General features: G+C 40.1%; 1 protein-coding gene and 2 long non-coding RNA genes across 3 annotated transcripts; all 3 read left to right on the top strand.

The window, feature by feature from the left end:
• Positions 1-8,231: 8,231 nt before the first annotated feature.
• On the top strand, positions 8,232-8,872 carry LOC131257540 (uncharacterized). Its single transcript, XR_009177505.1, has 3 exons — positions 8,232-8,329; positions 8,414-8,638; positions 8,742-8,872. It is a non-coding gene; the product is annotated as an uncharacterized LOC131257540 (long non-coding RNA).
• Positions 8,873-9,062: 190 nt separating this feature from the next.
• LOC131257469 (uncharacterized) lies at positions 9,063-9,627 on the top strand. Its single transcript, XR_009177463.1, has 3 exons — positions 9,063-9,124; positions 9,207-9,313; positions 9,399-9,627. It is a non-coding gene; the product is annotated as an uncharacterized LOC131257469 (long non-coding RNA).
• A 10,228-nt stretch (positions 9,628-19,855) lies between these two features.
• On the top strand, positions 19,856-20,488 carry LOC131248520 (uncharacterized). The gene has a single exon (XM_058248835.1). It carries the CDS (start codon positions 19,856-19,858, stop codon positions 20,486-20,488), a length of 633 nt encoding a protein of 210 aa, XP_058104818.1.
• Positions 20,489-25,440: the final 4,952 nt, after the last annotated feature.

The raw sequence follows: 25,440 nt of genomic DNA, 5'->3' as shown, positions 1-25,440 counted from the left end.
CGTCAGAGCTATCCAGATCTTGAGCGGGGGTCCCTGAAAGATGGGAACTGCTATTATGACTATGATGAAGCTGTCCATTTCCTATGGACAGCATTGGAAGGGCCTGGTAAATTGGAGACGACCGTGTTTATATCTGTATTTGTAGGGACCACACTCTAAACCTATTCTCAAATCCGTAAGCCTAAACCTAAACATTAATGTATTCTCAAATCCCTAAACCTAAACCTACACCTAATCCCAATCTCAACTCCATAGCCTAAACCTAAACCTAAACTTGAAAACCCAAACCTAAACCCGGTCCCGAACCCGAACCCGATTTTCTAAACCTAAACCTTGACCTATTCTCAATTCCCTAAAGCTATAACCTATAACCTGACCTAAACCTATACTTATAACCTAAACCTATTCTCAAATCTCAAAACCTATAACTATAACCTAAACCTAAACCTCTAACCTTAACCTTAACTTAAACCAAAACCTATAACCTAAACCATAACCTAAACCTATAACCTATAACCTATAACTTGGACCTATAACCTATTCTCATTTCCCTAAAGCTATAACCTATAACATAATCTAAACTTGTACTTATAACTTAAACCTATTCTCAAATCCCAAAACCTATAACTATAACCTAAACCTAAACCTAAACCTATAAACTTAATCTAAACCTAAACCTATAACCTTAACCTTAACATATAACCTTAATTTAAACCTAAACCTATTCTCAAATCCCTAAACCTTAACGTATTCTCAAATCCCTAAACTTAAACCTACACCTAATCCTAATCTCAACTCCCTAGCCTAAACCTAAACCTAAACTTGAAAACCCAAACCTAAACCCGATCCCGAACCCGAACCCGATTTCCTAAACCTAAACCTTGACCTATTCTCAATTCCCTAAAGGTATAACCTATAACCTAACCTAAACCTATACTTATAACCTAAACCTATTCTCAAATCCCAAAACCTATAACTATAACCTAAACCTTAACCAAAAACCTATAACCTAACCTAACCTAAACCTATAAACTTCACCTAAACCTAAACCTATAACCTTAACCTAAACCTAAACCTATAACCTAAACCTATTCTCAAATCCCTATCCCTAAACCTAAACCTATAACCTAAACCTATTCTCAAATCCCAAAACCTATAACTATAACCTAAACCTAAACCTAAACCTATAACCTATAACCTAACCTAAACCTAAACCTATAAACTTAACCTAAACCTAAACCTATAACCTTAACCTTAACATATAACCTTAACCTAAACCTAAACTTATAACCCAAACCTATTCTCAAATCCCTAAACCTAAACCTAAACCTATAACCTAAACCTATTCTCAAATCCCAAAACCTAAACTTAAACCTTAATGTATTCTCAAATGCCTAAACCTAAACCTACACCTAATCTTAATCTCAACTCCCTAGCCTAAACCTAAACCTAAACTTGAAAACCCAAACCTAAACCCGAACCCGATTTCCTAAACCTAAACCTTAACCTATTCTCAATTTCCTAAAGCTATAACTTATAACCTAACCTAAACCTATACTTATAACCTAAACCTATTCTCAAATCCTAAAACCTATAACTATAACCTAAACCTTAACCAAAAACCTATAACCTAACCTAACCTAAACCTATAAACTTCACCTAAACCTAAACCTATAACCTTAACCTAAACTTAAACCTATAACCTAAAACTATTCTCAAATCCCTAAACCTATACCCAAACCTATAACCTAAACCTATTCTCAAATCCCTAAACCTTAACGTATTCTCAAATCCCTAAACCTAAACCTACACCTAATCTTAATCTCAACTCCCTAGCCTAAACCTAAACCTAAACTTGAAAACCCAAACCTAAACCCGATCCCGAACCCGAACCCAATTTGCTAAACTTAAACCTTGACCTATTCTCAATTCCCTAAAAGTATAACCTATAACCTAACCTAAACCTATACTTATAACCTAAACCTATTCTCAAATCCCAAAACCTATAACTATAACCTAAACCTTAACCAAAAACCTATAACCTAACCTAACCTAAACCTATAAACTTCACGTAAACCTAAACCTATAACCTTAACCTTAACCTAAACCTATTCTCAAATCCCTATCCCTAAACATAAACCTATAACCTAAACCTATTCTCAAAACCCAAAACCTATAACTATAACCTAAACCTAAACCTATAACCTATAACCTAACCTAAACCTAAACCTATAAACTTAACCTAAACCTAAACCTATAACCTAACCTTAACATATAACCTTAACCTAAACCTAAACTTATAACCCAAACCTATTCTCAAATCCCTAAACATAAACCTAAACCTATTCTCAAATCCCAAAACATAAACCTAAACCTTAATGTATTCTCAAATGCTTAAACCTAAACCTACACCTAATCCTAATCTCAACTCCCTAGCCTAAACCTAAACCTAAACTTGAAAACCCAAATCTAAACCCGGTCCCGAACCCGAACCCAATTTCCTAAACCTAAACCTTGACCTATTCTCAATTCCCTAAAGCTATAACCTATAACCTAATCTAAACCTATAACTATAACCCAAACCTATTCTCAAATCCCTAAACCTAAACTTAAACCTATAACCTATACCTATTCTCAAATCCCTAAACCTAAACCTACACCTAATCCTAATCTCAACTCCCTAGCTTAAACCTAAACCTAAACTTGAAAACCCAAACCTAAACCCGATCCCGAACCCGAACCCGATTTTCTAAACCGAGACCTTGACCTATTCTTAATGCCCTAAAGTTATAACCTGTAACCTAACCTAAACTTATACTTATAACCTAAACCTATTCTCAAATCCTAAAACCTATAACTATAACCTAAACATTAACCAAAAACTTATAACATAGTCTAAACCTAAACCTATAAACTTAACCTAAACCTAAACCTATAACCTTAACCTTAACATATAACCTTAACTTAAACCTAAACTTATAACCTAAACCTATTCTCTAATCCCTAAACCTAAACCTAAACATATACCTATTCTCAAATCCCAAAACCTATAACCTAAACCTTAATGTATTCTCAAATGCCTAAACCTAAACCTACACCTAATCCTAATCTCAACTCCCTAGCCTAAACCTAAACCTAAACTTGAAAACCCAAACCTAAACCCGGTCCCGAACCCGAACCCGATTTCCTAAACCTAAACCTATAACTATAACCAATTCCCTAAAGCTATAACCTATAACCTAACCTAAACCTATACTTATAACCTAAACCTATTCTCAAATCCCAAAACCTATAACTATAACTTAAACCTATACCTATAAGCTTAAGCTTAACATATAACCTTAACCTAAACCTAAACCTATTCTCAAATCCTTAAACCTAAACCTAAACCTATAACCTAAACTTATTCTCAAATCCATAAACCTAAACCTAAACCTTAATGTATTCTCAAATACTAAACCTAAACCTAAACCTATAACCTATAACCTATAATCTATAACCTAAACTCAAATCCCTAAACCTAAACATACACCTAATCCTAATCTCAACTCCAATTTCCTAAACTTATACCTAGTCTCGATTCCCTAAACCTAAAAATATAACCTAAACCTATAACCTAGCCTAATCTCAAAGTTATTTCCGTAAACTGACTTTAGTCATTTCATTGTAGACATGGATAAGAGTTGGATACGAGCTAAGAACAGGTTTAGCCCAGAGTATAAGCAAGGGGTTCAAGAGTTCATGGAATTTGTGCGAAATCGGGCAGATTCAAGGAGTAGGATTAGGTGTCCATGTCGAAAATGCAAGAACATGATATATAAGACTTTAGACAAAGTAGAGGATGATTTGTTCATAGTTGGGATTGACCAGGGTTACACTTGGTGGATCTATCATGGTGAAGATATGACACATAGAGTTGAGCCCTCCAAAGTCCTTGCTGACCTAATTGTGCCAGATGACAAGGATGAAGACGTTGACGAAATGCAAGATACCATAAGGGATGTGTTCAGGGGAACAACTGCGGATACTGATTTTGCAGCGACAAGCAGTAGCCAAGATATTCCTCCAATGAGTGATGTCGAATTAGAAAAGTTTAGTAGGTTGTTGAGGGAGGCAGAACGTCCACTTTATCCGGGGTGTCAGAACTTCTCCAAGTTGAATTTTCTTACAAAGTTACTTCATTTGAAGACGATAAATCGTTGGAGTAACAAATCGTTTGACATGTTGCTTGAGTTGTTGAAAGAAGCGTTACCGAACGGTGAGACATTGCCAAAGTCTCATTACGAGGCAAAAACATTGATGCGAGACTTGGGCCTTGGTTATGAACTCATACATGCATGTATAAATGATTGTTTATTATATTGAAAAAAGCACGATAAGGCTGAAGAGTGTCAAGAATGTGGAGAGTCTAGGTGGAAGAATGACAGAGCTAGGGGAAAGAAAATCCCACGAAAGGTGTTAAGGTACTTTCCATTGAAACCCAAATTGCAAAGATTGTTTATGTCTCGTAAGACGGCTGAAGATATGAGGTGGCATAAGGAGAAACGTGTTCATGATGATAGTACACTGAGGCACCCTGCGGACGCTGAAACCTGGTAAAATTTTGACAAGCAACATGGCTGGTTTGCAGAAGATTCTCGCAATGTTCGACTAGGCCTTGCAAGTGATGGTTTTAATCCATTTGGTAATATGAGTAGCTCGTACAGTATGTGGCCAGTGGTACTTATGCCCTACAATTTACCTCCTTGGTTGTGTATGAGGAGTCATTTTTCATGATGTCATTGCTTATTCCTGGACCCAGGTTACCTGGGAATGACATTGATGTGTATTTACGACCATTAGTAGAGTTAAACGAGTTGTAGAGTCAAGGTGTACAAATGTATGATACATTTGTAGGACAGATATTTCGATTACATGCAGTGGTCTTGTGGACAATAAATGACTTTCCCGCATATGAAAATTTATCTGGGTGGTGCATGAAGGACAAGTTGGCTTGTCCTACATGTGGTACTGAGACTTATTCATTGTCATTAAAGTATGGTAGGAAAACATGTTATATAGGCCATCGTCGCTTCCTTCCGAGCGATCATAGTTGGCGTAGGAAGACGATAATCTTTGATGGCAAACAAGATCATAGGCCATCTCCGAAAGAGCTATCTGGAGAAGATGTGATGTAACAACTGAGTAACATTTGAGAGGTTAGATTTGATAAGACATCGCACTTGAAGAAGAGGAAACGTACAATATTAGACTATAACTGGAGAAAGAAGAGCATCTTTTTTGAGTTATCCTATTGGAGTGATCTGAAATTGCGACACGACTTGGATGTCATGCATATTGAGAAAAATATATGTGACAATGTCTTTAGAACATTAATAAACATAGAGAAGAAAATAAAAGACAGTTTTAAGACTCGATTGGATCTACAAGAAATGGGTTTAAGGAAAGAGTTGCACTTGCAACCACATGAAAATTCGTATACTATACCAGCAGCCTGCTACACGTTGACAAAACTAGAGAGAAAGCGTTTATGTGAATGGTTGAGATCGGTGAAGTTTCCCGATGGGTATGCGTCAAACATATCTCGGCGCATAAATGTTACGGACTGTAAGGTAATAGGAATGAAAAGTCATGATTGTCACATCCTTCTGCAACGCCTACTACCGGTTACGATTCGTGGATTCTTGAGCAAGGATATCAGTGCGGTACTGATTGAGTTGGGGATATTCTTTAAGGATTTGTGTTCGAGATTGTTGAATGTAGATGTTATTAAACGACTGGAGAGGGACATTGCCGTAATCCTTTGCAAACTTGAAAGAATATTTCCACATGCATTTTTCGATGTCATGGTACACCTAGCGATTCACTTACCACACGAGGCGAAGCTTGCAGGCCCAAAACAATATCGTTGGATGTATTCAATCGAAAGGTGGTATCAATATGTTAAAATTTTTATTCATTCCATAAACTACATATATCCATGTTTTCATATGTATAACATAGTGGTTTTGTGTATACGTACCTTCACACACTGAAACGATTTGTGAGGAATAAGGCACGACCGGAGGGGTCGATAGCTAAAGCGTACATTGATAATGAGTGCCTTACATTTTGCTCCATGTATCTTCGTGGCACAGAGACTAAATTCAACCGAGAAGATCGGAATGCCGATGAAGGGCAGGATCATGAACAAGGACCCATATCTGTATTTGCACATAACGTTCGTCCTTTAGGATCCCTGACATTTCAGGATATGGACCTTGGGGATCTAGCAAAGGCGCAGTGGTATGTGTTGCATAATTGTGAAGAAATAGAGTCGTACTTGGAGTAAGTCTTCCCTCGATTATTATTTTCTCTACATACGATGATCTTAATGTTTATTGCTGATGACGTGCCATTTGTGTAGCGAACACATAGACGAGATGAAGTCTAAATTTTTCACAAATTATGATCGAATGCATCAGGATCATTTTCCAGAATGGTTCACCAACCCTGTAAGATTTCACATTGTATCTCACCACACTTAGCATTTTCGTTGTATGGCACATTATTTCAACTTATGAAAATCCCTAAACAATTATATTCTGTACATGATAATAGATGAAGACGTTGCGCACAAGAAACTCTACGGATGCGTCTGATGCACTATACTCACTGGCATGTGGCCCTGATAGACGTGTATCTAGATATACAGGTTGTATTGTAAACGGGATTCGATTCCACACCAAAGAACGTGAGAAGTACAGGACCACACAAAATAGTGGGGTAGTTGTGAAGGGAACAAATGAAGAGGATGAAATTGACTTTTATGGCATTTTGACAGATATTATTAAGCTGAGTTATTATATGAGAAAGCGGGTGTACTTATTTAGATGTGATTGGTGGGACATTGGAAATAAAAAGTTGAGAATACAGATTGACAACTACTTTACGAGCGTAAATTTATCTCGTAAGTGGTTTAAGGACAACCCATTTGTCCTCGCCAACCAAGCCGAACAAGTATTTTATCTCGCTGATACCAAGTTAGGCGGCTCTTGGCACGTGGTGCAGAAAATAAAGCCCAAGAACGTATTTGACGTTCCCGTACCAGAAGTTGAAGATAGCGAGGACAGGAGAAATAACACGTTTAGGGTTGAAGAAGCATATCAAAAAGACATGCCATCTAGAGATACAGGGACTGATTCAAGTGTTGATATTGATGTGATGCAATTAGATAGAGATGATGTGCCACCTGATCATGTTGATGCCTCAATAATACGTGATATTGTTACAGATAATAGCGGTTTCATTGATGACGACGTTACGGACAATGAGGATGAAATACTGATCAGTGATAGTGATGGTGAAGAAATAGCTCTAAGCAATAGTGATACAGACGACGATTATTAAATGTACACATGATTTACATGTCATTTTTTAATTCGAATAATTTATATATTCCATGTATACGTGAAAATTACAAGTCATGATTAATTCTTTTTATTGACTTGTTTATAATCCACATTTGCAGTTGAGTCAATTTCTGATCATGTCCTCCTTAAACCGGAGCGTAGCAGAATCACGCAACATACTTCATCAGCTGTTGCAGATGGATGTTTCGGTCCTATCTTCTTCTGGTAGGGCCATAGAGATACCCGGTCTGGTCGATGAGTGTAGAGTGGAATATATCGACGATGACTCAGAGGAAAGATTATGCTATCTCAAAGAAATTCCAAGGCTGATGGAGATATATAACCGCGGGAAACGAGATATGAAAGATACGAATCTGTCACTTGCACATCTTAATGGAGTCCCAAGAGACCAGATATCTCCTATTGTGACTGGCATGTTGGCTGTAAATATGTCGAGTGCTTCGCACGAAATGACATATGCTTCTGAAGCATACGATAGCTTACGCAGGGAGTACTTCGAATAGTTTACCTCAAAGTTGTTTCGTATTACAACGAAATATGTATATTTAATATAGAATGACAATGTATAATGAAATTTTCAATGATTATAAATTAAAGTTTACAGTTTTATTATATTCTACTTACATTATAGTGTGATGGTCTAATTATATTTTAATCATCTCTCTAAGCATAAACACATGCATTGTACCGTCAACACTACTTGTATAATGTTTTAGTATATTCCACTTATATTGACATTGTTTAAATTTATAAGTTCGTAGCTCCCACATATTCAGTGATGGCACCAGGTGGGAGAGTACGTCGTTCGCGTACTAGATCTATCCCTTCTACTCGTGAAGTGACGGAGCCAGCATCGCCGTCACATGTTGCATCGCAGGCGTCTGATCCCTCAATCGCCCATACACCGGGCACTGCATGTAAGTCTAGGCGTATATTTCTTCTAATGATTTCTGTTTATGTTTAAACTTACATATTTCTTTTGCAACAGCGTCGTCGACCAGCCAACGAGGACGTGGACCCACGCATGGGTTGCTTTTAGAGCGACTTACACGTGAGGGTAGGGTGACGGTATAGTTCCCACGGGACTGCATTAGACCTGTTAAGAATAATGTCATGTTGTTTACGTCGGAGGTCGGTGTCTTATGCCGATCTCTGATCTCCCCACCACTCCCCGTTGGGGAGACGTGACAGATGATGTGCGGCAGCTCATCCGTCAGCGCCTTCAGGTAAATTTTAGTAAATTAAAATTTATTTTATAAAAATTCATTTACAGTTAAGTTATTTTCTTAATAAGTTTATTATCTTAATCTATTATTTACGAAACTGCAGGATAAATTTGACTTGGATTTGAGTGTTCCGCACATCTCCCATGCCGTCGACGACATGATGAAGGAGCGGTTCAAAGATTACCGCAGTAAGTTACACCGGCAATACAAGCGGTGCATGAGCCACGAGGAGGCCGTACAGTCCGCACCGCTGCACGTGACCAATGAGGACGACGGATACTCTGCGATAGGTTTTCATCTGATTCTTTTCAGGTAATATTTACATATTTATGATATCTTAACGTAATAATTAAATCCACAATTAATAACAATGTATTATGAATAACGTGTTCAGAAGAGGAGCAAAATAAATCTGATAATAGAAGAAAGTTAGAAGTGAACCACGTAGCTGGTTCAAAGTCATTTGTACTACTTCGTCACGACATGGTAAGAAAGTACTGGTAATTATTACGTTTATATATTCTTTCCATGTATTTATATTAATTTTATTGTCTTTTCGATTGCGCAGCGAGATTCCGTCACTGGCCAGGAGCCCGGACCAGTAGACTTCTACAAAGGGACTCACTGTCGACAGCGACAGGATCTTGGGTACATCCGAGAGCCAGCGAGATTTGGGTAAAGATCCTTACATTGTAAAATTTATTTGCTTTAAATTATAATAATGTCATTTATTATGAAAATTCATATGTTTTCATTACAGGAGGAGATGAACACCTTACGCAGTTAGCCCACTCCCGATGGTACTCAGCGGAGTGAGCCAGAGATCCTGAGTCAGGTGCTTGGCACCCGTTCTGGATATGTGTGTGGGTTTGGCCATAGTACCAAACTCATGACACCCGCTAGAGCTGCCTCCAGCCGATCCATCGTTATTGGTGACAGCGCCGTACGCCGAGCTGATACTGCAGAGAGAGAGGTTTAGCAGCTACGGGTCGTCGTCGATGACATCAAATATCAGCTGGACAGACAAAGGGAGGAGCAGGCGAGGCAGAGGAAAGAGCAGGAGAGGAGGATGGAGGAGGAGCTGGCGAGGCAGAGGGAGGAGCAGGAGAGGAGGATGGACGATCAGCTGGTGAGGCAAAGGGAGGAGCAAGAGAGGAGGATGGAGGAGATGCGGGTGGAGCATGAGCGACGGATGATGGAGATGTTTCAGGTTATCGATGCACGCTTACCCACTGATGCCCCAGCGCCTCCGCCTTCATCTGTGTGATTTTTTTATATGTTTGTTTATGATGTTAAGTTTTGAATGAATGTGATGCCGATAAGATTGTTTGTGTTTAGATGAATGTAGTTTATGTTTGGGTTTGGGTTAATTTAATTAGATGGATGTGAATATGAATATGATGAAATATATATATATATATATATATATATATATATATATATATATATATAATAGGTGTATATCAGGATGAATATGATGAAATATATTGTTAACAGGTGTATATCAGGAATTTTGTGCGGAATTTTAAGAGGTATATTTTTAAAAAAAAAGACTTTTAGCAACGAAAATTTTCGTAGCTAAAAGTATTGTAATTTATTTTTAGCAGCGAAAATCTTCGCTGCTAAAAAGGCTTGTAAAGTTTTTTAGTGACGAAAATTTTCGTTGCTAAAGGTGTAACGAATTTCTAAAGGTCATGTAAAGGTTTTTTACCGACGAAAATTATCGTTGCTAGAAAGGAACGAATTTTTAGCAGCGAAACTTTTCGCTGCTAAAAGTCTTGTATAGTTTTTTTTGCGACGAAAATATTCGTCGCTAAAAACTGAACTACTTTTAGCAGCGAAAATTTTCGCTGCTAAAAGTCTTGTACAGTTTTTTTTGCGACGAAAATTATCATCTCTAAAAGTAATGAATTTTTAGCAGCGAAAATTTTCGCTGCTAAAAGTCTTGTATATGTTTTTTGCGACGAAAATATTCATCGCAAAAAACCGAATAATACTTTTAACAGCGAAAAGTTTCGCTGCTAAAAGTCTTGTACAGTTTTTTTGGCGACGAAACCTTTCGTCGCTAAAAGTAACGAATTTTTAGCAACGAAAATTTTCGCTGCTAAAAGTCTTGTACAGTTTTTTTAGCGACGAAAATTTTTGTCGTTAAAAATCATGCTTTAGCGACGATTTGAATTTTTCGTCGTTAAAATCCATGCACGTCGGTCTCTTAGCGACGAAGTTAGCGACGAAAATTTTCGTCGCTAAATGTATTTAGCTACGAAATTTTGACTTTTAGCGACGAAAATTTTCGTCGCTAAAAGGGGTATTTCTTGTAGTGAGGTAGAGCCAGACACTCACACATCTCGTGCACACACATAGAAAAAAAATAGTGGGTGACACATTCTTATTGTTTTCTGTGCTATAACTCACTCAAGTCCCCAATCCTTCTAATTTATTGGATTAATGTCTTAACATTAGCCGGCATAATAGACGTATAGAGTTGATGTCATGCAGTCATTAGGGTAGGCCTTACAAATCCTTTGTCACATGATTTCTCTAATTAATACATTATTAGAGAAGAGAAGAATTTGGCATGGATACATGCATTAAAAGAAGTAAAATAAAATAGGCGCAATCTATATCATCCCTTGCATGCTAAAATATCAATCTCCACCAAAAAGTTTTATGATGAATGTACTGGCTCTTAACCAATGCTGTAAAGACTAACTATAGGGGGCAAAATGTGCAAAGCTATTAGCATTGTAAACAGTGGAGATAGATTATTATGGTAAAAATTGTTGCAATATAATGAGTGGAAGCATTTAATGAATATGGCAGATGTGTTTACATGATCCATGATGTTCATCTAGTGGGGCCTACTTGTGTGGGCCATTCCCAAAATTAAGCCAATCAAATATTAGTGATCATTCAATTAGAGCCCGATAAGGGCTGGTGGTGTCCTGTTAAATCTAAAAACAACTTATTGACCACATTAGAGTTATAAATTTCATAAGATCTGACGATTAACACGTCAACTGTCAAGGAGATGTGCAGTGGATTTCCAAATCTCATACATGCGCACCACATATAAGGCTCATCCAGCCTCTTCCTTTGATTAGGCCACTAGGAATAGATTTTGATTGGGATGCTTAAGCAATGAAGATTTATAATCCAACATATATTAGGTGGGACAGCCCATTTAGCTTAGTCTTACTAATGAGTGATGATCTAGTGGCTTGAGTGTATGGGAACTTTTCCATTCACATTAGGGCTGAAAGTCAGGAGGGTTCAACCCGACTGACCTGTGACTGACCCGACAATGGGTTGAGCTGGAGCAGGATGTATCAGGTTCGGTGGCTATACAAACACCAACCCGATAAAACTTGGGTCGGGCTAGGGTTGCCCGACCCAACCCAGACCTAATCGATATGTAAGTTATTTATAAATTGTAATTGATTGTGGATCAACTGTGTTGAAGGCACAAAAATTTTAGTGTTATTGGGTTTCATTGGTCCACATCATTTCTGATTACTCAAGCTAACAAAATACACGGGATTTCTCTCTAAAATAGATTGCGTGCTACACAACACGACGTTTAAAGGAATAGTGGTCCTATATCTTAGCTTGTTTATTATTATTTTTTTTAAATGAAGTTCTTTGCAATAAATAACTACATATATAATTAATAAAATCATAGTTACAAAAAATAAGACATATATTGAGAATACAATAAACTAATTTAATAATAAAAATATTAGCATGTATTCACCCAAGCAACCTAACTGAGCCCGTTTAGTTTGGGCTCGGGTTGAGAATTCTCAACCTGATGTTAGGTTGGGTTGGGCTTGGGTTGAGAATTCTCAACCTGAGGTTGGGTTGGGTTGAGTCGGGGGTTGAGATATAGGAACCTTGAGTTAGGCTAGAGTTGAGCACCAATCCCACCCAACCCAACCTGGCCGACCTTCCACCCTAACGTACATAGTTGCTTTGAAACACTTTGGCGTACAATCATCTATTTGGAACGTCCATTAGGTCACTCTTCATAGGCCACCTTTAAGAGAAAAAAAATCATACCAATCTGATCATCCAAGCCATCCAGTTATTGACTTGAAATAATGGATGTACAAGATCGCTTAAATAAAATAGGTCTAGTCAGAGTGTTTAGAACCATCCAATTGTTGTGATTTTTGCATGATAAAGGAAGAAGAGCAGATTAGACCTAATGAACGGTCCGGATGAGTGATGTGAATGTCAATGACTCCGAATATGACGTCCTTGGGGAGGTTTCTGTACACTTGTCCCACTAGATCATTACACTTTTTTCTAATTAAGCAAATTAAAGACCCATGTGAGTGCATGTGATCATGAAACCTCATCTAGATTGTATGAAATGAGCTCTATCAGGTGAGATATTTATCTCAGGGTTAGGTGACATTAGGGCTCTGAAAGTGGACCACTTGTCTTACCTATTTTTCTAAAATGGCACATCCCTATCATAGCAAGACATTATAATAACACCACCAAATGTTTGGACATTTTTATATAAGATTTTCATTATCAAGCAACATTAGGGAGGCACATAAATGTTATCACGTGTGTACATCTTTCAATGCATGTAACACTTGCATGGAAATAGCATTAAATATACAAAATATCATCCAATTCACAGCCCCAAAATGTATGTAAGGTTAACATATCTTTCAAGCATAACGTGATCGATATGATGCAGACAAGGAATTTTTTTATATATATATTTTAGAAAAAAAGAAAAAGAAGAAAAAAGAAAGACATGCATCATTGTTATAATATCATGAGCTCGAGTATATATGTTAAGTGTGCAGTCAGGACCACCACTTTTCTCATATAATTGTAAAACCAATATTAAAATTTAATAATCTTCTTTAGGCATATATTTCTTTCTCTGTAAATTATTGTAAATCATGTCTCTACTTCTTTTGGCAAAAGACAAAAAAAAATAAAAATCATGTATAGCCATTTATGTTACTATTAAGTAGGCCAAAAGAAACCCTAACATGCAATGCATGTGAATAGAGAGTAGCTGTTGTAGAAGTTATTTGATACTCTGAAAGCATGATGGTTGATACTCAGGCCCACTGAAACTCTACACATGGCATTATAAAAAAAAATTAAAATGCCCAAGTTGGTATGACCCACTTTAAAAGGTCATCATTCAAAATTAGGACTAATGAAACAATCCTTCTGATTAATGAGCATGAATTCAAATCAATGAGTATTTTCGCTTTGACCGCTAGATTAAATGTTTGCGACCAATTGGAAATTTAAATCAATATATACATTTGACCGCTAGATTAAATGTTTGTGACCAATTGGAAATTTAAATCAATATATATATATATATATATATATTATTGAGAATCCATCTAAATCAGGGTCCAAAATTTAGATGGTTTAATTTAAGTTAATTACATGCTTCATGTATATTATCAGTGTTGTGTATTAACTATCATACTATTTTAGAGTATTAAGGTTTTTATTGTGATAAAAGCCTAGTCGTTTTAATTTAAATCCAATTGTGGCCCTTTAATAATTAATGCATGGTTTTAGAAATTAGAAAAAATAATAGCAGGTGAATTTTTGGCCCTAACTGCTCTTGTTATGTATAGTAGAGATTATCACATGCTCTTGTTCTGGTTATAGATGTGAGAAAGTGGACCAATAAATCCTAAAATCTTAAACAGTTGACATTACGTAATGTTTTATTACGTACACTATCACAACAATGTGGTATGTGGAGAATGTTTAATGGCACAACAAGGTCATTTAATATTAAATCTGCACTAGTCTAGCACACGTGTACATGATGCAACCTCCCTACTTGACATGCAATGACATGAAGAACCATGTCCTTTAAAGCAGGACGATACTAAATTTAAGTGGGTCGTACTAAGTAAGAGAATCCTGACCATTCGTGACTTTGCCAACGGGTGCTAAAAATTACAGCAGTGACTTTCAATTAAAAATCAGTTTAATGGATTTCTCAATGAATGGTATCCGCAATGATGTAGGATGGATTGCAGACACTTTCATAGCAAAGTGGATTAGAGAAGTCCTAATCGGAGGTGGAAATGATCTAGAAGGTCAAAACCTTTAAACAATAGTATCTCGTAAATTGGGATGAGTTCACAAATTGGGATGAGTTTTTTCGACGTATCATATATGATTTTGGGTTGGAGAAGCTACTTTAGCCAACTAACCCTTTTATGCTTGGTTGTCCATGCCAGATTTGCAATATTCCATTAGACCGACGGTCAAAAGTCCATTTTATTTTATTTTTACTATAAATAGTAAGTTTTAGTTGGAGTATAACTTTTGATCCTTTGAGTTGTAAGAGTTGTGCCCAACATGAAAAGGGTTTAGAAAAATGAGGAGAAAAAGATGGTTCAGCCAAATTGGACACTACTTTTCACCAAAAACCATAAAGTCTAGTAGGCATAGGGACCGTCTATAAATAGTAAGTTTACTATTTATAATAAGTCACATTTTTAGGTAGTTTAACCTTAAACTCCATACCATGTTTGAGCTCATTATTTAAAGGATTGTAATTTTGTTTTATTTTTTTATCATCAAGGAAGTTCTATGAGGAGTCTAGAGAGCTCCATAGATTCGGAATATTTATTCTCTGAAGAAGATGGTGATTGACCTCATCACGTCCCTCCCTACATCAGTCAAGGGCTGTCAATGGGTACCAACACTTACATGAACCGTGGAGTCATGGACCTGACCCAAGTTTGACTGTCGGGTTCCAATTTCGAGCCCATTTTGAAACAGGGCTGGTTCGGGCCCACCATTCCTATCCCGATTAAAAATCGGGCCAAGTTGGGCTCAAATCTTGTCCACTATCTTAATCCTAGCTAGGTAAAATCAAGTAGGGTCCAGTTAATTTTAATAGAAATATTATATATATCAAAGCCGATGAAGGTTTGCTGAGCAAGAAGCATGTAAGAGAATGGTTTAAACCTGTGTATGATCTAATCCATCCATTAGGTGGGCCCAACCATGTAATGACCCTATTTGACCCGAATGCAACTCTAAACCAAGGTCTAAAAACCCAGCGGGTATCCAGCCCAACCAGATCCAAATCTAAGTCCTAAAAAATTGAGGCCCAGTTCCAAAAGGATCCGAACCGGCAAGACACGAGCCCATTTTGACCAGGTACAACTACTCCATGACCTAAACTGAACCTATAGTTCCGTGCCATTTTAGCATTGGGAATCCTGCATGGAGCCTTCTAAAATATTGATCAGGCTCAATCCCAAATTGTCCAATCCCCTACCCAAACAGACCTTAACAGCATACAACATTCAATTTAAAAATAATGCCTTCCCCTACATTATAACGTGATAGGTGTCTTAATTCTGTTGCATATAGCTTGGAAAGTTTTATATAAAGCCCCAACAGGGAAGGAGTGAAGGAGGCTGTCCAACCTAAATTTTATTAGACCCGATCTTTAGATCGGACCAAGGCACTCTTAAGTAGCTTTTTGGGTTCTTTGGAGGCAAAAAAGCTTTAAAGCTGTAATCCTATTTTTAGAAGATAGTGATTTTGATAGAGACTCATTTGTAAAGCATACACTTTCGGTGTTTCATAATTACTTTTTATCTTTTCACACACCGCACGATTACACTACATGGGCACTCGATCCCTGGTCTCAGTGTTGAAACTCTTGTGAGTTTACCACTGAGCCATGAATGGAGTGCCTACACAACAACGTCACAACCTTTAATAAACATATATACTTACTTATTTTCAAAATGTCTTTCTTAAAATTGCATATTCTCCCAAATACTTCTATTTTCAAATTGCTTCCTCATACTCCTTTCTCCTATACACATGTGCACACTTATCCACAATGGGGCAATGAGCCAATAGACATGCCCTTGACAAGCTCAACCCAGCTTTGGAGTGCACTTGGACTTATTAGCCTGTCCTATCATGCATGGCCCTAGCAAGTTCCAGGCTAGGCTTGGGCTTAAGTCACCTGACTTCACATGTACATGTCTTATATCCAACAAATATGCCATCTTAATCTTCAATTAGGCAACCGATGCATCTTGTGACTGTTGATTTTATTCGCCCAGGTGTTTGTTTCTTTGTGTATGTGTGGCCTACTTGATCAACGTATGGTTTGAGAACATTCAAGTTGAAAATAGGGATTTTATAACTTTCACTGGGGTCAAGCCAAGCTTGTGGCTCAATCTTTTATATTTTTTTAGGTTCAAGCCTAGGTGTGCATGTTCATGCCAAGCTTGGGCCGGGCTTGAACCTTAGACTTTAAGCAGTTATTTAGATGCTTATAAAATTTTAAATTGTAAATGATTTGCAGCCGTAGAAAAATTACAAACAGAATTTATTTCCATTCTATTATGTTTGGTTTTAAATAGTAAAGTTGTTTAAAATTTATCATACGTAGCTAACTTATAAAAGTGTTTACCATGTAGAAAGTGGCCATTCACACTACTCAAAGCTTAAAGAGGCACATTTCAACAAAATCTTTGAATTACATATAAGGTGCTTGATTTTATTTTTTTTTTGCTCAAGAAAGGATATGTAGATGCACACAATTGATGGATTGAATGCCCTGCACCAACAATGGTGGGGCCATACAAAATCTGAAAGGGTTTTAATGGTGGGTCCTATCCCAAATGTTCCTTGTCATGTGGCCCACTAGATCAACATTTAGTTTTTTTTTTTTTTCCTATGCGAGCATCAAAGGAACGTACATGATAGATGGATTGGATACACCGATGAGACCCACAAAGAGTTAATACATGTATCAACTACCATGCTTTACTATGGATGCTATCTTTGCAATTGTAATCCCTTCACCTATAATATAAGACATGGGATTTTTTTTCATAAAAAAATAATAATAATAATAATAAGTGTTATCCTTAAAGTGTTTATATCTTATAAATCCTTGCTGGCATAGTCGGACTAAAGGTAAATTAAAGAAAGCAAATTAATTAACTTTAATGTGACATTTTGTCTATTTTGATTACATAAAAAGAAAATGAAATGTATTTGTATCCCCATGGTAAGAATGCAAAACTTTTTTTTTTCAAAAAGTTAAATAAAGTGAAAAGATATTTCTCTCTTATAAAATATTTTAAATGACAAAATTGAAAGGTAAAAAAAAAAATGTTTTTAAAAAATTCAAACCAACACTTAAAAATGAATAAGAAAATTAATTTATTTTCATAATTTTTTCAATAAAACAAAGAGTTTCCTTCCTTAGCATTGACAACAATTTACCATTCACTCATTCACTCTTTCAAATCATTTTAAGATATGAGCTCAAAAATAAGATAGTTTTAAAGCTCAAGTGGACCATAAAGTGGGATTAAATGTCTATCATTAAAGACTTCTTAGAGGCCACATAAACTTTGGATCATGCAAGTCTATGTATCATTATGAAAATATTGGATCCGCAAATAAACATCATGGTCGACCCTAGAAAGGTATCAATGGCGGGTGTTATGGGAAGATCCGAACCTCTTCAAATCCTAGAAGCCACAGCACACTAATCCGGTCGGATGCATAATAAGTAGTCCGAATGGATATTGCCACTAAAGGAAAGGAATTCTCGGTTTGGTCCCAGTCGCACTCCTCATCCGAGGCTAGTAGTCAGCTCGGAGTGATCCCAATCGCACTCCTCATCCGAGGCTAGTAGTCAGCTCGGAGTGATCCAAGATAGACAAAGTGAAGCTCAAGTCAAAAGCTGTAAGCAGTCCCGACCAGAATCGAATAAGAAGGCCACCTGCGTCAATTGCAAAAAAATTCAACTCGACTGGACATATCCACCGACCTACTTCGGAGCTTGGAGAGAAGACCTCTAGAAGGCTCAGCAGACGAATAAACCCAATCTACATTCAGCTTAGACCGGTGCTCGGCTCAGACTCGTGATACGATCTACGTTTAATAAACTAACAGTGAAGGCCTGTCCACATTAGTAAGGACCTCTCCGACTAGAAATCCTGAGCCGAGGCTAGGGAAGAATGCGGACGCTTCGTGCACTAAAATGGAAAACTACCTTAAGCGGACATGGCCGATTTCCTCGCTCGCAGATATGCACGACATGCTACATGATCCCAGGATTGCGCGCAATATCTCTACGATCCGAAAATCTCACTGATTGAGTAAATTGTCCCGAGATTAACAGACCCAATCCGTCCAATGGTCAAGTATAAATACAAGGAAAACCCCATTGCTACAGGTACGCAACATCTTACACTCTCCTTCTACTCTTCAACTTAGACCCAGATTTCCTTGACTTGACTTAGGCATCAGAGGGTCCCCCAGCTTAGCCAGGGTCTCCTTTGCTAACCCTTTGTGCAGGACCAGGGTTCCTCGGAGTTATGTCACGCAGAGTGGAGGGTGGTCTAGATTTTGTCATCAACATTTTTGGCGTCGTCTGTGGGAAGCTGATACAAAAAGTCAGGTTCCTATTCTTAAGTATAATGGCGAGAAGAAAGAAGAAAGTAATAGCTGCGGAACCATATCAAAATGAGCAGACTCGTTTCTGTTCACTACTTTACGCCGAATCAGCCCCAGGGCCTTCCCAGCATTCTCGTAATCGGGCGAGTAAGTATCGGGCCATGCAAAACAAGGTACAGGCCCTGCGGGATGAGGTTAACCAGATGAAGCAGCAACAGGAGCCACAACCACGTCTTGCTTAGGAAAATTTTGTTCCTGAGCCGATTGGTCTGGTTGTGGAAGCCCACTCCACGCCGAGAATATGAGGCCCGAGGGGCCTCAACGCCCTCGAGCGCCAATTTCGACTCAAAATCCTCCCCCGACCTAAATCTGAGTCTCAGCTCGAAACACAGCTACTTGAGCTCCAACAAATACCTCGGTTACCTTGGCTCTGGCACCTACGAATCTCCGTTACGAGCTAGAACGGAGGAGGGGAAGGAGGACTCCCGAAATGGGAAATGCCCAGGAGATGGTGACTGAGAACAAAGATCCTTAGGAAACAAGGTTCATAAAGATCAATGACAAAATTCTAACACTTGAAAAGAAGCAGCAGCCGTCGTCAGTTCCTGCTGTCGTTCAGGCGATGATGGAAGAGACCGAGCCTCCCTTCACCCTAGTAATCATGAATGAAGTGATGCCATAGAGGTTCCGGATACCTCCCGTCATCCAATATTCCAGGTCTGGCGACCCATCCAAGCACGTGGAAGCTTACCATTCATGGTGCAAATCCAGACAGCAACTAATGCGATGATGTGCAGGGGGTTTTCAATCACACTCACCGGATCTGCTCGAAGTTGGTACCGACAACTCAAGCCCAATTCCATTGGTTCCTTTACAGAACTTAGCCGGTTATTCCTTACCCAATTCATAAGCGGTAAGAAGAACCGAAAGCCGAATACTCACCTGTTCACCATCAAACAAGAGCCTAAGGAGTCATTGAAGGACTACATTACTCGCTTCAATGACGAAGCATTACAAGTAGAGGACTACGATGACAAGATAGCACTCTCCACCGTGTTCGGAGGTCTGAAAGAGGAAAGGTTCACCTTCTCTATTACAAAGAATCCGTCAAAGACATTAGCTGATCTCATCGCCAGAGCACAAAAATACACTAATGCCGAGGAATTCTCCAACGCCCACAAGAATGTTCAAGTAGTAGACCCGTCTGGCAAAGGAAAGAGGCCTAGGAACGAAGAATCCCAACCGTCTAGCAAGGGACCAAATGACCGCGCCCCTCGCGATCGTCGACCAAGCAGAAAATCAAAGGGAAACTTTCATTCCTACAACCCCCTTAACATGTTCATTGAGCAGATTCTACTGGACATCCGAGGAGAAAAGCTTTTGAATTAGCCTGTTTGTATGAAGGTCAACCCAAAACAGGGAGACAAACGCAAGTATTACCGTTTTCATCGGGATCACGACCATAACACAGCCGATTGCATGGACCTCAAGGATGAGATCGAGACCTTTATTCGTAAAGGACACCTGCACCATACGCCAAGGGAGAAAGAACCGCTAGGAAAGAAGAGCGAAAGTAAGAACAGCCGAATAACGCCATGGAAGAGCCAGCCAAAATCTGTACCATCTTCGGAGGTTCATCCGGTGGAGGAGATTCAAACCGGGCTCGAAAAGCCCATTCTCGGAAGTCCGATCCGGAGCATTACGTCCACTTGACCGAGCGGCCCAGTAAGGAACTTCGGGTCAGCCCGTGCAGTCTGACCTTCACGGAAGAGGATGCACGCGGAATCCAGCACCCGCACGATGACGCCCTGATAGTTACTATGACCATAGCAAACCACAAGGTGTACCGTATCTTGGTCAACACCGGAAGCTCAGCCGACGTAATCTATTCCGAAGCCTTTGAAAGAATGGGGATTCCAAGGTCACATCATAGACCCGTGAAGACCCCCCTGCACGGCTTTGCCGGAGAAAGAGTAATCTTCGAGTGAGCCATCTCCCTCCTTATGACCGCAGGAGAAGGACAACACCAGGCCACTCTCATGGTAGACTTCCTTGTTGTCAATGTACCATCCACACATAACGTTATTCTGGGCAGACCTTCCCTGAATGCAATGAGGGCGATCATTTTTACCTATCATTTGATGATAAAGTTCCCCGCCGAGGGCAGAACAGGATACATCCGAGGTGATCAGCGCGAGGCTCGGAGAAACTATGCGATAGCAGTTAAGAAGGAGTCGGTTAAGCAAGCACTCACTGTCGACATGCTAGACCCTAGAGGACTCGCGGAAGGTTCATCCGTAGAAGACCTAGAGAAAGTACCGCTCAATGAGATAAACCTGAGCAAAACTGTTCAGCTCGGAACATCATTGAACCCTGAGCAGCGGTCTGAAGTGCTAGCCTTCCTACTGCAGCACAGAGATGTATTCGCATGGTCGCATGAAGATATGCCCGGAACTCTCCGGACGTCATGGTCCACAGGTTGAACATGGACCCGGATCACAAACCCGTGAAGCAAAAGAGGAGACCGTTCGACGTCGAGCGGTACAAAGCCATAGCCGACGAAGTCTCCACTCTACTCATTATCGGTTTCATAGAGGACGTACACTATCCCGAGTGGATCGCGAATGTGGTCCTCGTCAAGAAGGCCAATGGGAAATGGCGGGTCTGCGTAGACTACTCGGATCTAAATAAGGCGTGTCCGAAAGATAGGTTCCCGTTGCCTCGAATCAATCAGCTGGTGGACAACACAGCGGCACACAAATTACTTCCTTCCTGGAAGCTTACTCCAAGTATAACCAGATTGCGATGCACCCTCCAGACAGGCAGAAGACTACGTTCGTCACGAACAAGGGACTCTACTGTTACCGGGTTATGCCATTTGGCCTGAAAAATGTTGGAGTCACGTATCAAAGGCTGGTAAATCTGTTCGCAAAGCAGATCGGACATACGATGGAAGTGTACGTCGACGACATGTTAGTAAAGAGTGTCAGGGCGTCCGACCACCTGACAAATCTCGGATAAACTTTTACCATCCTCTGAGAATACCAGATGAAACTGAATCCCACGAAGTGCGTCTTTGGAGTCGGCTCCGAAAAATTTCTCGAGTTTCAAGTTAGCCAAAGGGGTATTGAAGCAAACCCCGACAAGATCAAAGCGCTCCTAGATATGAGTTCACCTCGGACAGTCAAGGAAATATAATGCCTCACTAGACGAGTAGCAGTGCTCGGACAGTTTATATCCAAAGCTACGGACAAATGCCTTCCCTTCTTCCAATAGCTGAAGGGACACAAGAAGGAGAATGGACATCAGAATGCGAGCAGTCCTTCCAACAACTGAAACAGTATTTAGGTTCACCACCCCTACTATCTAAACCCAAAGAGGGTGAACCCCTGTTCTTTTACCTCGCAGTCTCGGCCTCAGCTGTCAGCTCGACCTTGATCAGAAAAGTAGGGGGTAAGCAGCATCCCGTATACTATGTGATTAAAGTCATGGTGCCCGTCGAGATAAGATACCCGCCTCTGGAGAAGCTAGCGCTCAGTCTTGTCGTCTCGTCTCGAAGATTACGTCCATACTTCTAGGCTCATTCCATTATCATCCTGACCAACTCTCCCCTCAAGCAGATCCTCCAGAGGCCCGAAGTGTTAGGTCGGTTAACCAAGTGGGCCATCGAACTGGGAGAGTTCGACATTCAGTTCCGACCAAGAACAGCAATCAAAGGCCAAGCCGTGGCCGACTTCATTGCAGAATTTACCACTCCAAGCGAAGGAGGGATCAGTGTCGAAGTCGAAGTAGCTCCCTCGCCTGTTCCCCAAGTAATCAAAAGGCGAAATCTGAACCAGGATGGATTCTCTACGTAGACGGGTCATACAATGCCAAACACATTGGGGCGGGAATTGTCCTAGTCGTGTCGTTATCAGAATACAAGGCTCTGCTCACTGGACTCAGACTGGCTGCGAGCCTGGGGGTCCAATCCATTCAGGTTCGATGTGATTCTCAGCTAGTAGTGAACTATATCTCCGCTGAGTATAAAGCCAAGGAAACCAGAATGATTGCTAACCTAGACGAGGCGAGAAAATTGATTGAAAGATTTTGGAGTTGCACTATCCATCAAATCCCTAGAGTAAAAAATTCGTGGGTCGACGCCCTAGCAAAGTTAGCCTCGGCCACAGAAGGAAAGATCCCGAGAATCATTCCCGTGGAGTTCATAGAATATCCGAGCATCAACCAGGTGGAGAAGAAAACGATCAATCCGGTAAATGATACTCCAAGCTGGATAAACCCAATTTATAGTTACCTCACATCCGGTGAGGTCCCTTCGGATATGATGGAAGCAAGGTGCCTGAGAGCCAGAGCAGCGCGGTACGTAGTTCTGGAGGGGGTATTATACAAGAAAGGACATTCACAGCCCTACCTCAGGTGCCTCTGATCCGATGAGGCAAATTATGTGATTCAAGAGATTCACGAAGGAATCTGCGGAAACCACTCTAGTAGCAGAGCCCTGGCCCTGAAGATACTCTGACAAGGATATTTCTGGCCGACCATTAAGGAGGATTCAAAGAACTATGTTCAAATGCGCGATAAATGTCAACAATATGCGGCTGTGCCGAGGCAACCTGCGGAGGAAATGACTCCCATGAGCAGTCCGTGGTCGTTCGCCCAATGAAGGATTAATATTATCAGCCCCCTACCCACATGAAAGGGGCAGGTCAATTTCGCTATCGTTGCAGTTGACTACTTCATCAAATGGGCCAAAGTCGAACCCGTCGCGAAGATCATGAAGCAGAAGGTGATCGACTTTGTCTGAAAAAATATCATCTGTCGGTTCGGGATTCCGCACACCATTGTATCTGATAACGGCAAGCAGCTCGACAACAATAAGTTCAGAGGCATGTTAGGGGCTCGGCATCACCAACGCATATTCCTCACCTCGGCACCCGCAATCCAACGGACATGTAAAAGCTGTTAATAAAGTCATCAAACATCATCTCAAAACAAAGTTGGAAAAAGTAAAGGGTAACTGGGCCGAGGAGCTCTCATTCTTCTTCTGGGCTTATAGGATCACAGCTCAGTCATCTACCGGGGAGACCCCATTTTCATTGTCTTATAGCTTAGAGGCGATGGTACCAGTTAAAATCAGCCTCTCGATAGCTTGGGTCAGAAATTATCAAGAGAACCAGAACGCCGAGCAGATGGCAGCCAATCTAGATCTACTTGAAGAGGCCAGAGAAGTTTCTAGACTACGAGTCGCTACTCGACATCAACAAGTGGCACGATTGTACAACGCTAAGGTTAAAACCAGGCGATTTCATCCAGGGGACTTAGTCTTGCGATGAGTCTTTTAGAACACCGCTGAACCGGGGGCTGGAGCACTCGAGCCTAACTGGGAAGGGCCCTACCGCGTGGTCCGATCAACCAAATCGGGCTCCTATCACTTAGAAGATCTTGAGGGACGCCAACTCCCTCACACATGGAACGCCGAGCACCTAAAAGTCTACTATCCTTGATGTAACGGCCTTTAAGGCCCCCAATAAATGTATGCCTCTGAGCGACCGGCCTTTAAAGCTCTCAATAAACGCCTCCGGGTAACCAGTCTTTAAGGCTCATAATAAATTTCATCTCTTCTACACTAACGGATTATCTACTAAGTAAAAGTCACCTCTCATGAGCAGGGGTAGACTAAACGAGTTGATCCCTTGAAGAAGGGATCAGAGCGTTATCCCACGAAAATTCTATAAGCTATCCCCTCATTGTCAGGGGAAAAGCTAGTAGATGACCCGACCCCCCGACGGAGGAGTTGGCTCATCGCTCAACTGATAAACACATTAGAAGTTGCTAGCTAACCGTGAAATTCAAAGAAACAACATCGCAACGAGCTGACCTGCCAGGGGGTCGGCTCGGCAGTGGCCCCAAAGAAAATTGACCTATCAACAAATTAGCTCAGCAATCAACATACAAAAACTAACTATAAATTAACGCATAAAGAAATCATCATCCATGCGCCCTCCAGAGGGTCAAAAAATAATATCCATAAACCATCCATCAAAGAGATAAGTTCAAAAGGCCATAAAAAGAGAAATATTCTAATCTATGCAGTTGGAGGAGGAGGAGCTTGGGAGCTAGGGGCCTGATCCGGGCGGGCATCGTCAATGGGCTTCTCTCCTGCATCTTCAGGCAGCAGAGGCTCAAGGTTAAGGTTCGGTTACAAGTCATGGACCGCTTTAATACAAGCGTCAAAGCCACAATTGTAAAACCTAGTGGCTTCAGCGGCCCTCTCCTCGAAGCTTTAAAAGCCTCTACTGCAGTGGCCATGGCTGAGGCCAAAGACGCTTCATCTTCAGCCC

The sequence above is a fragment of the Magnolia sinica genome, chromosome 1 (genome assembly GCF_029962835.1).
Source record: "Magnolia sinica isolate HGM2019 chromosome 1, MsV1, whole genome shotgun sequence".
NCBI classification, from domain to species: domain Eukaryota; kingdom Viridiplantae; phylum Streptophyta; class Magnoliopsida; order Magnoliales; family Magnoliaceae; genus Magnolia; species Magnolia sinica.
The sequence above is the reverse complement of the archived record's forward strand: the minus strand, read 5'-3'. Positions and strand labels throughout refer to the sequence as shown.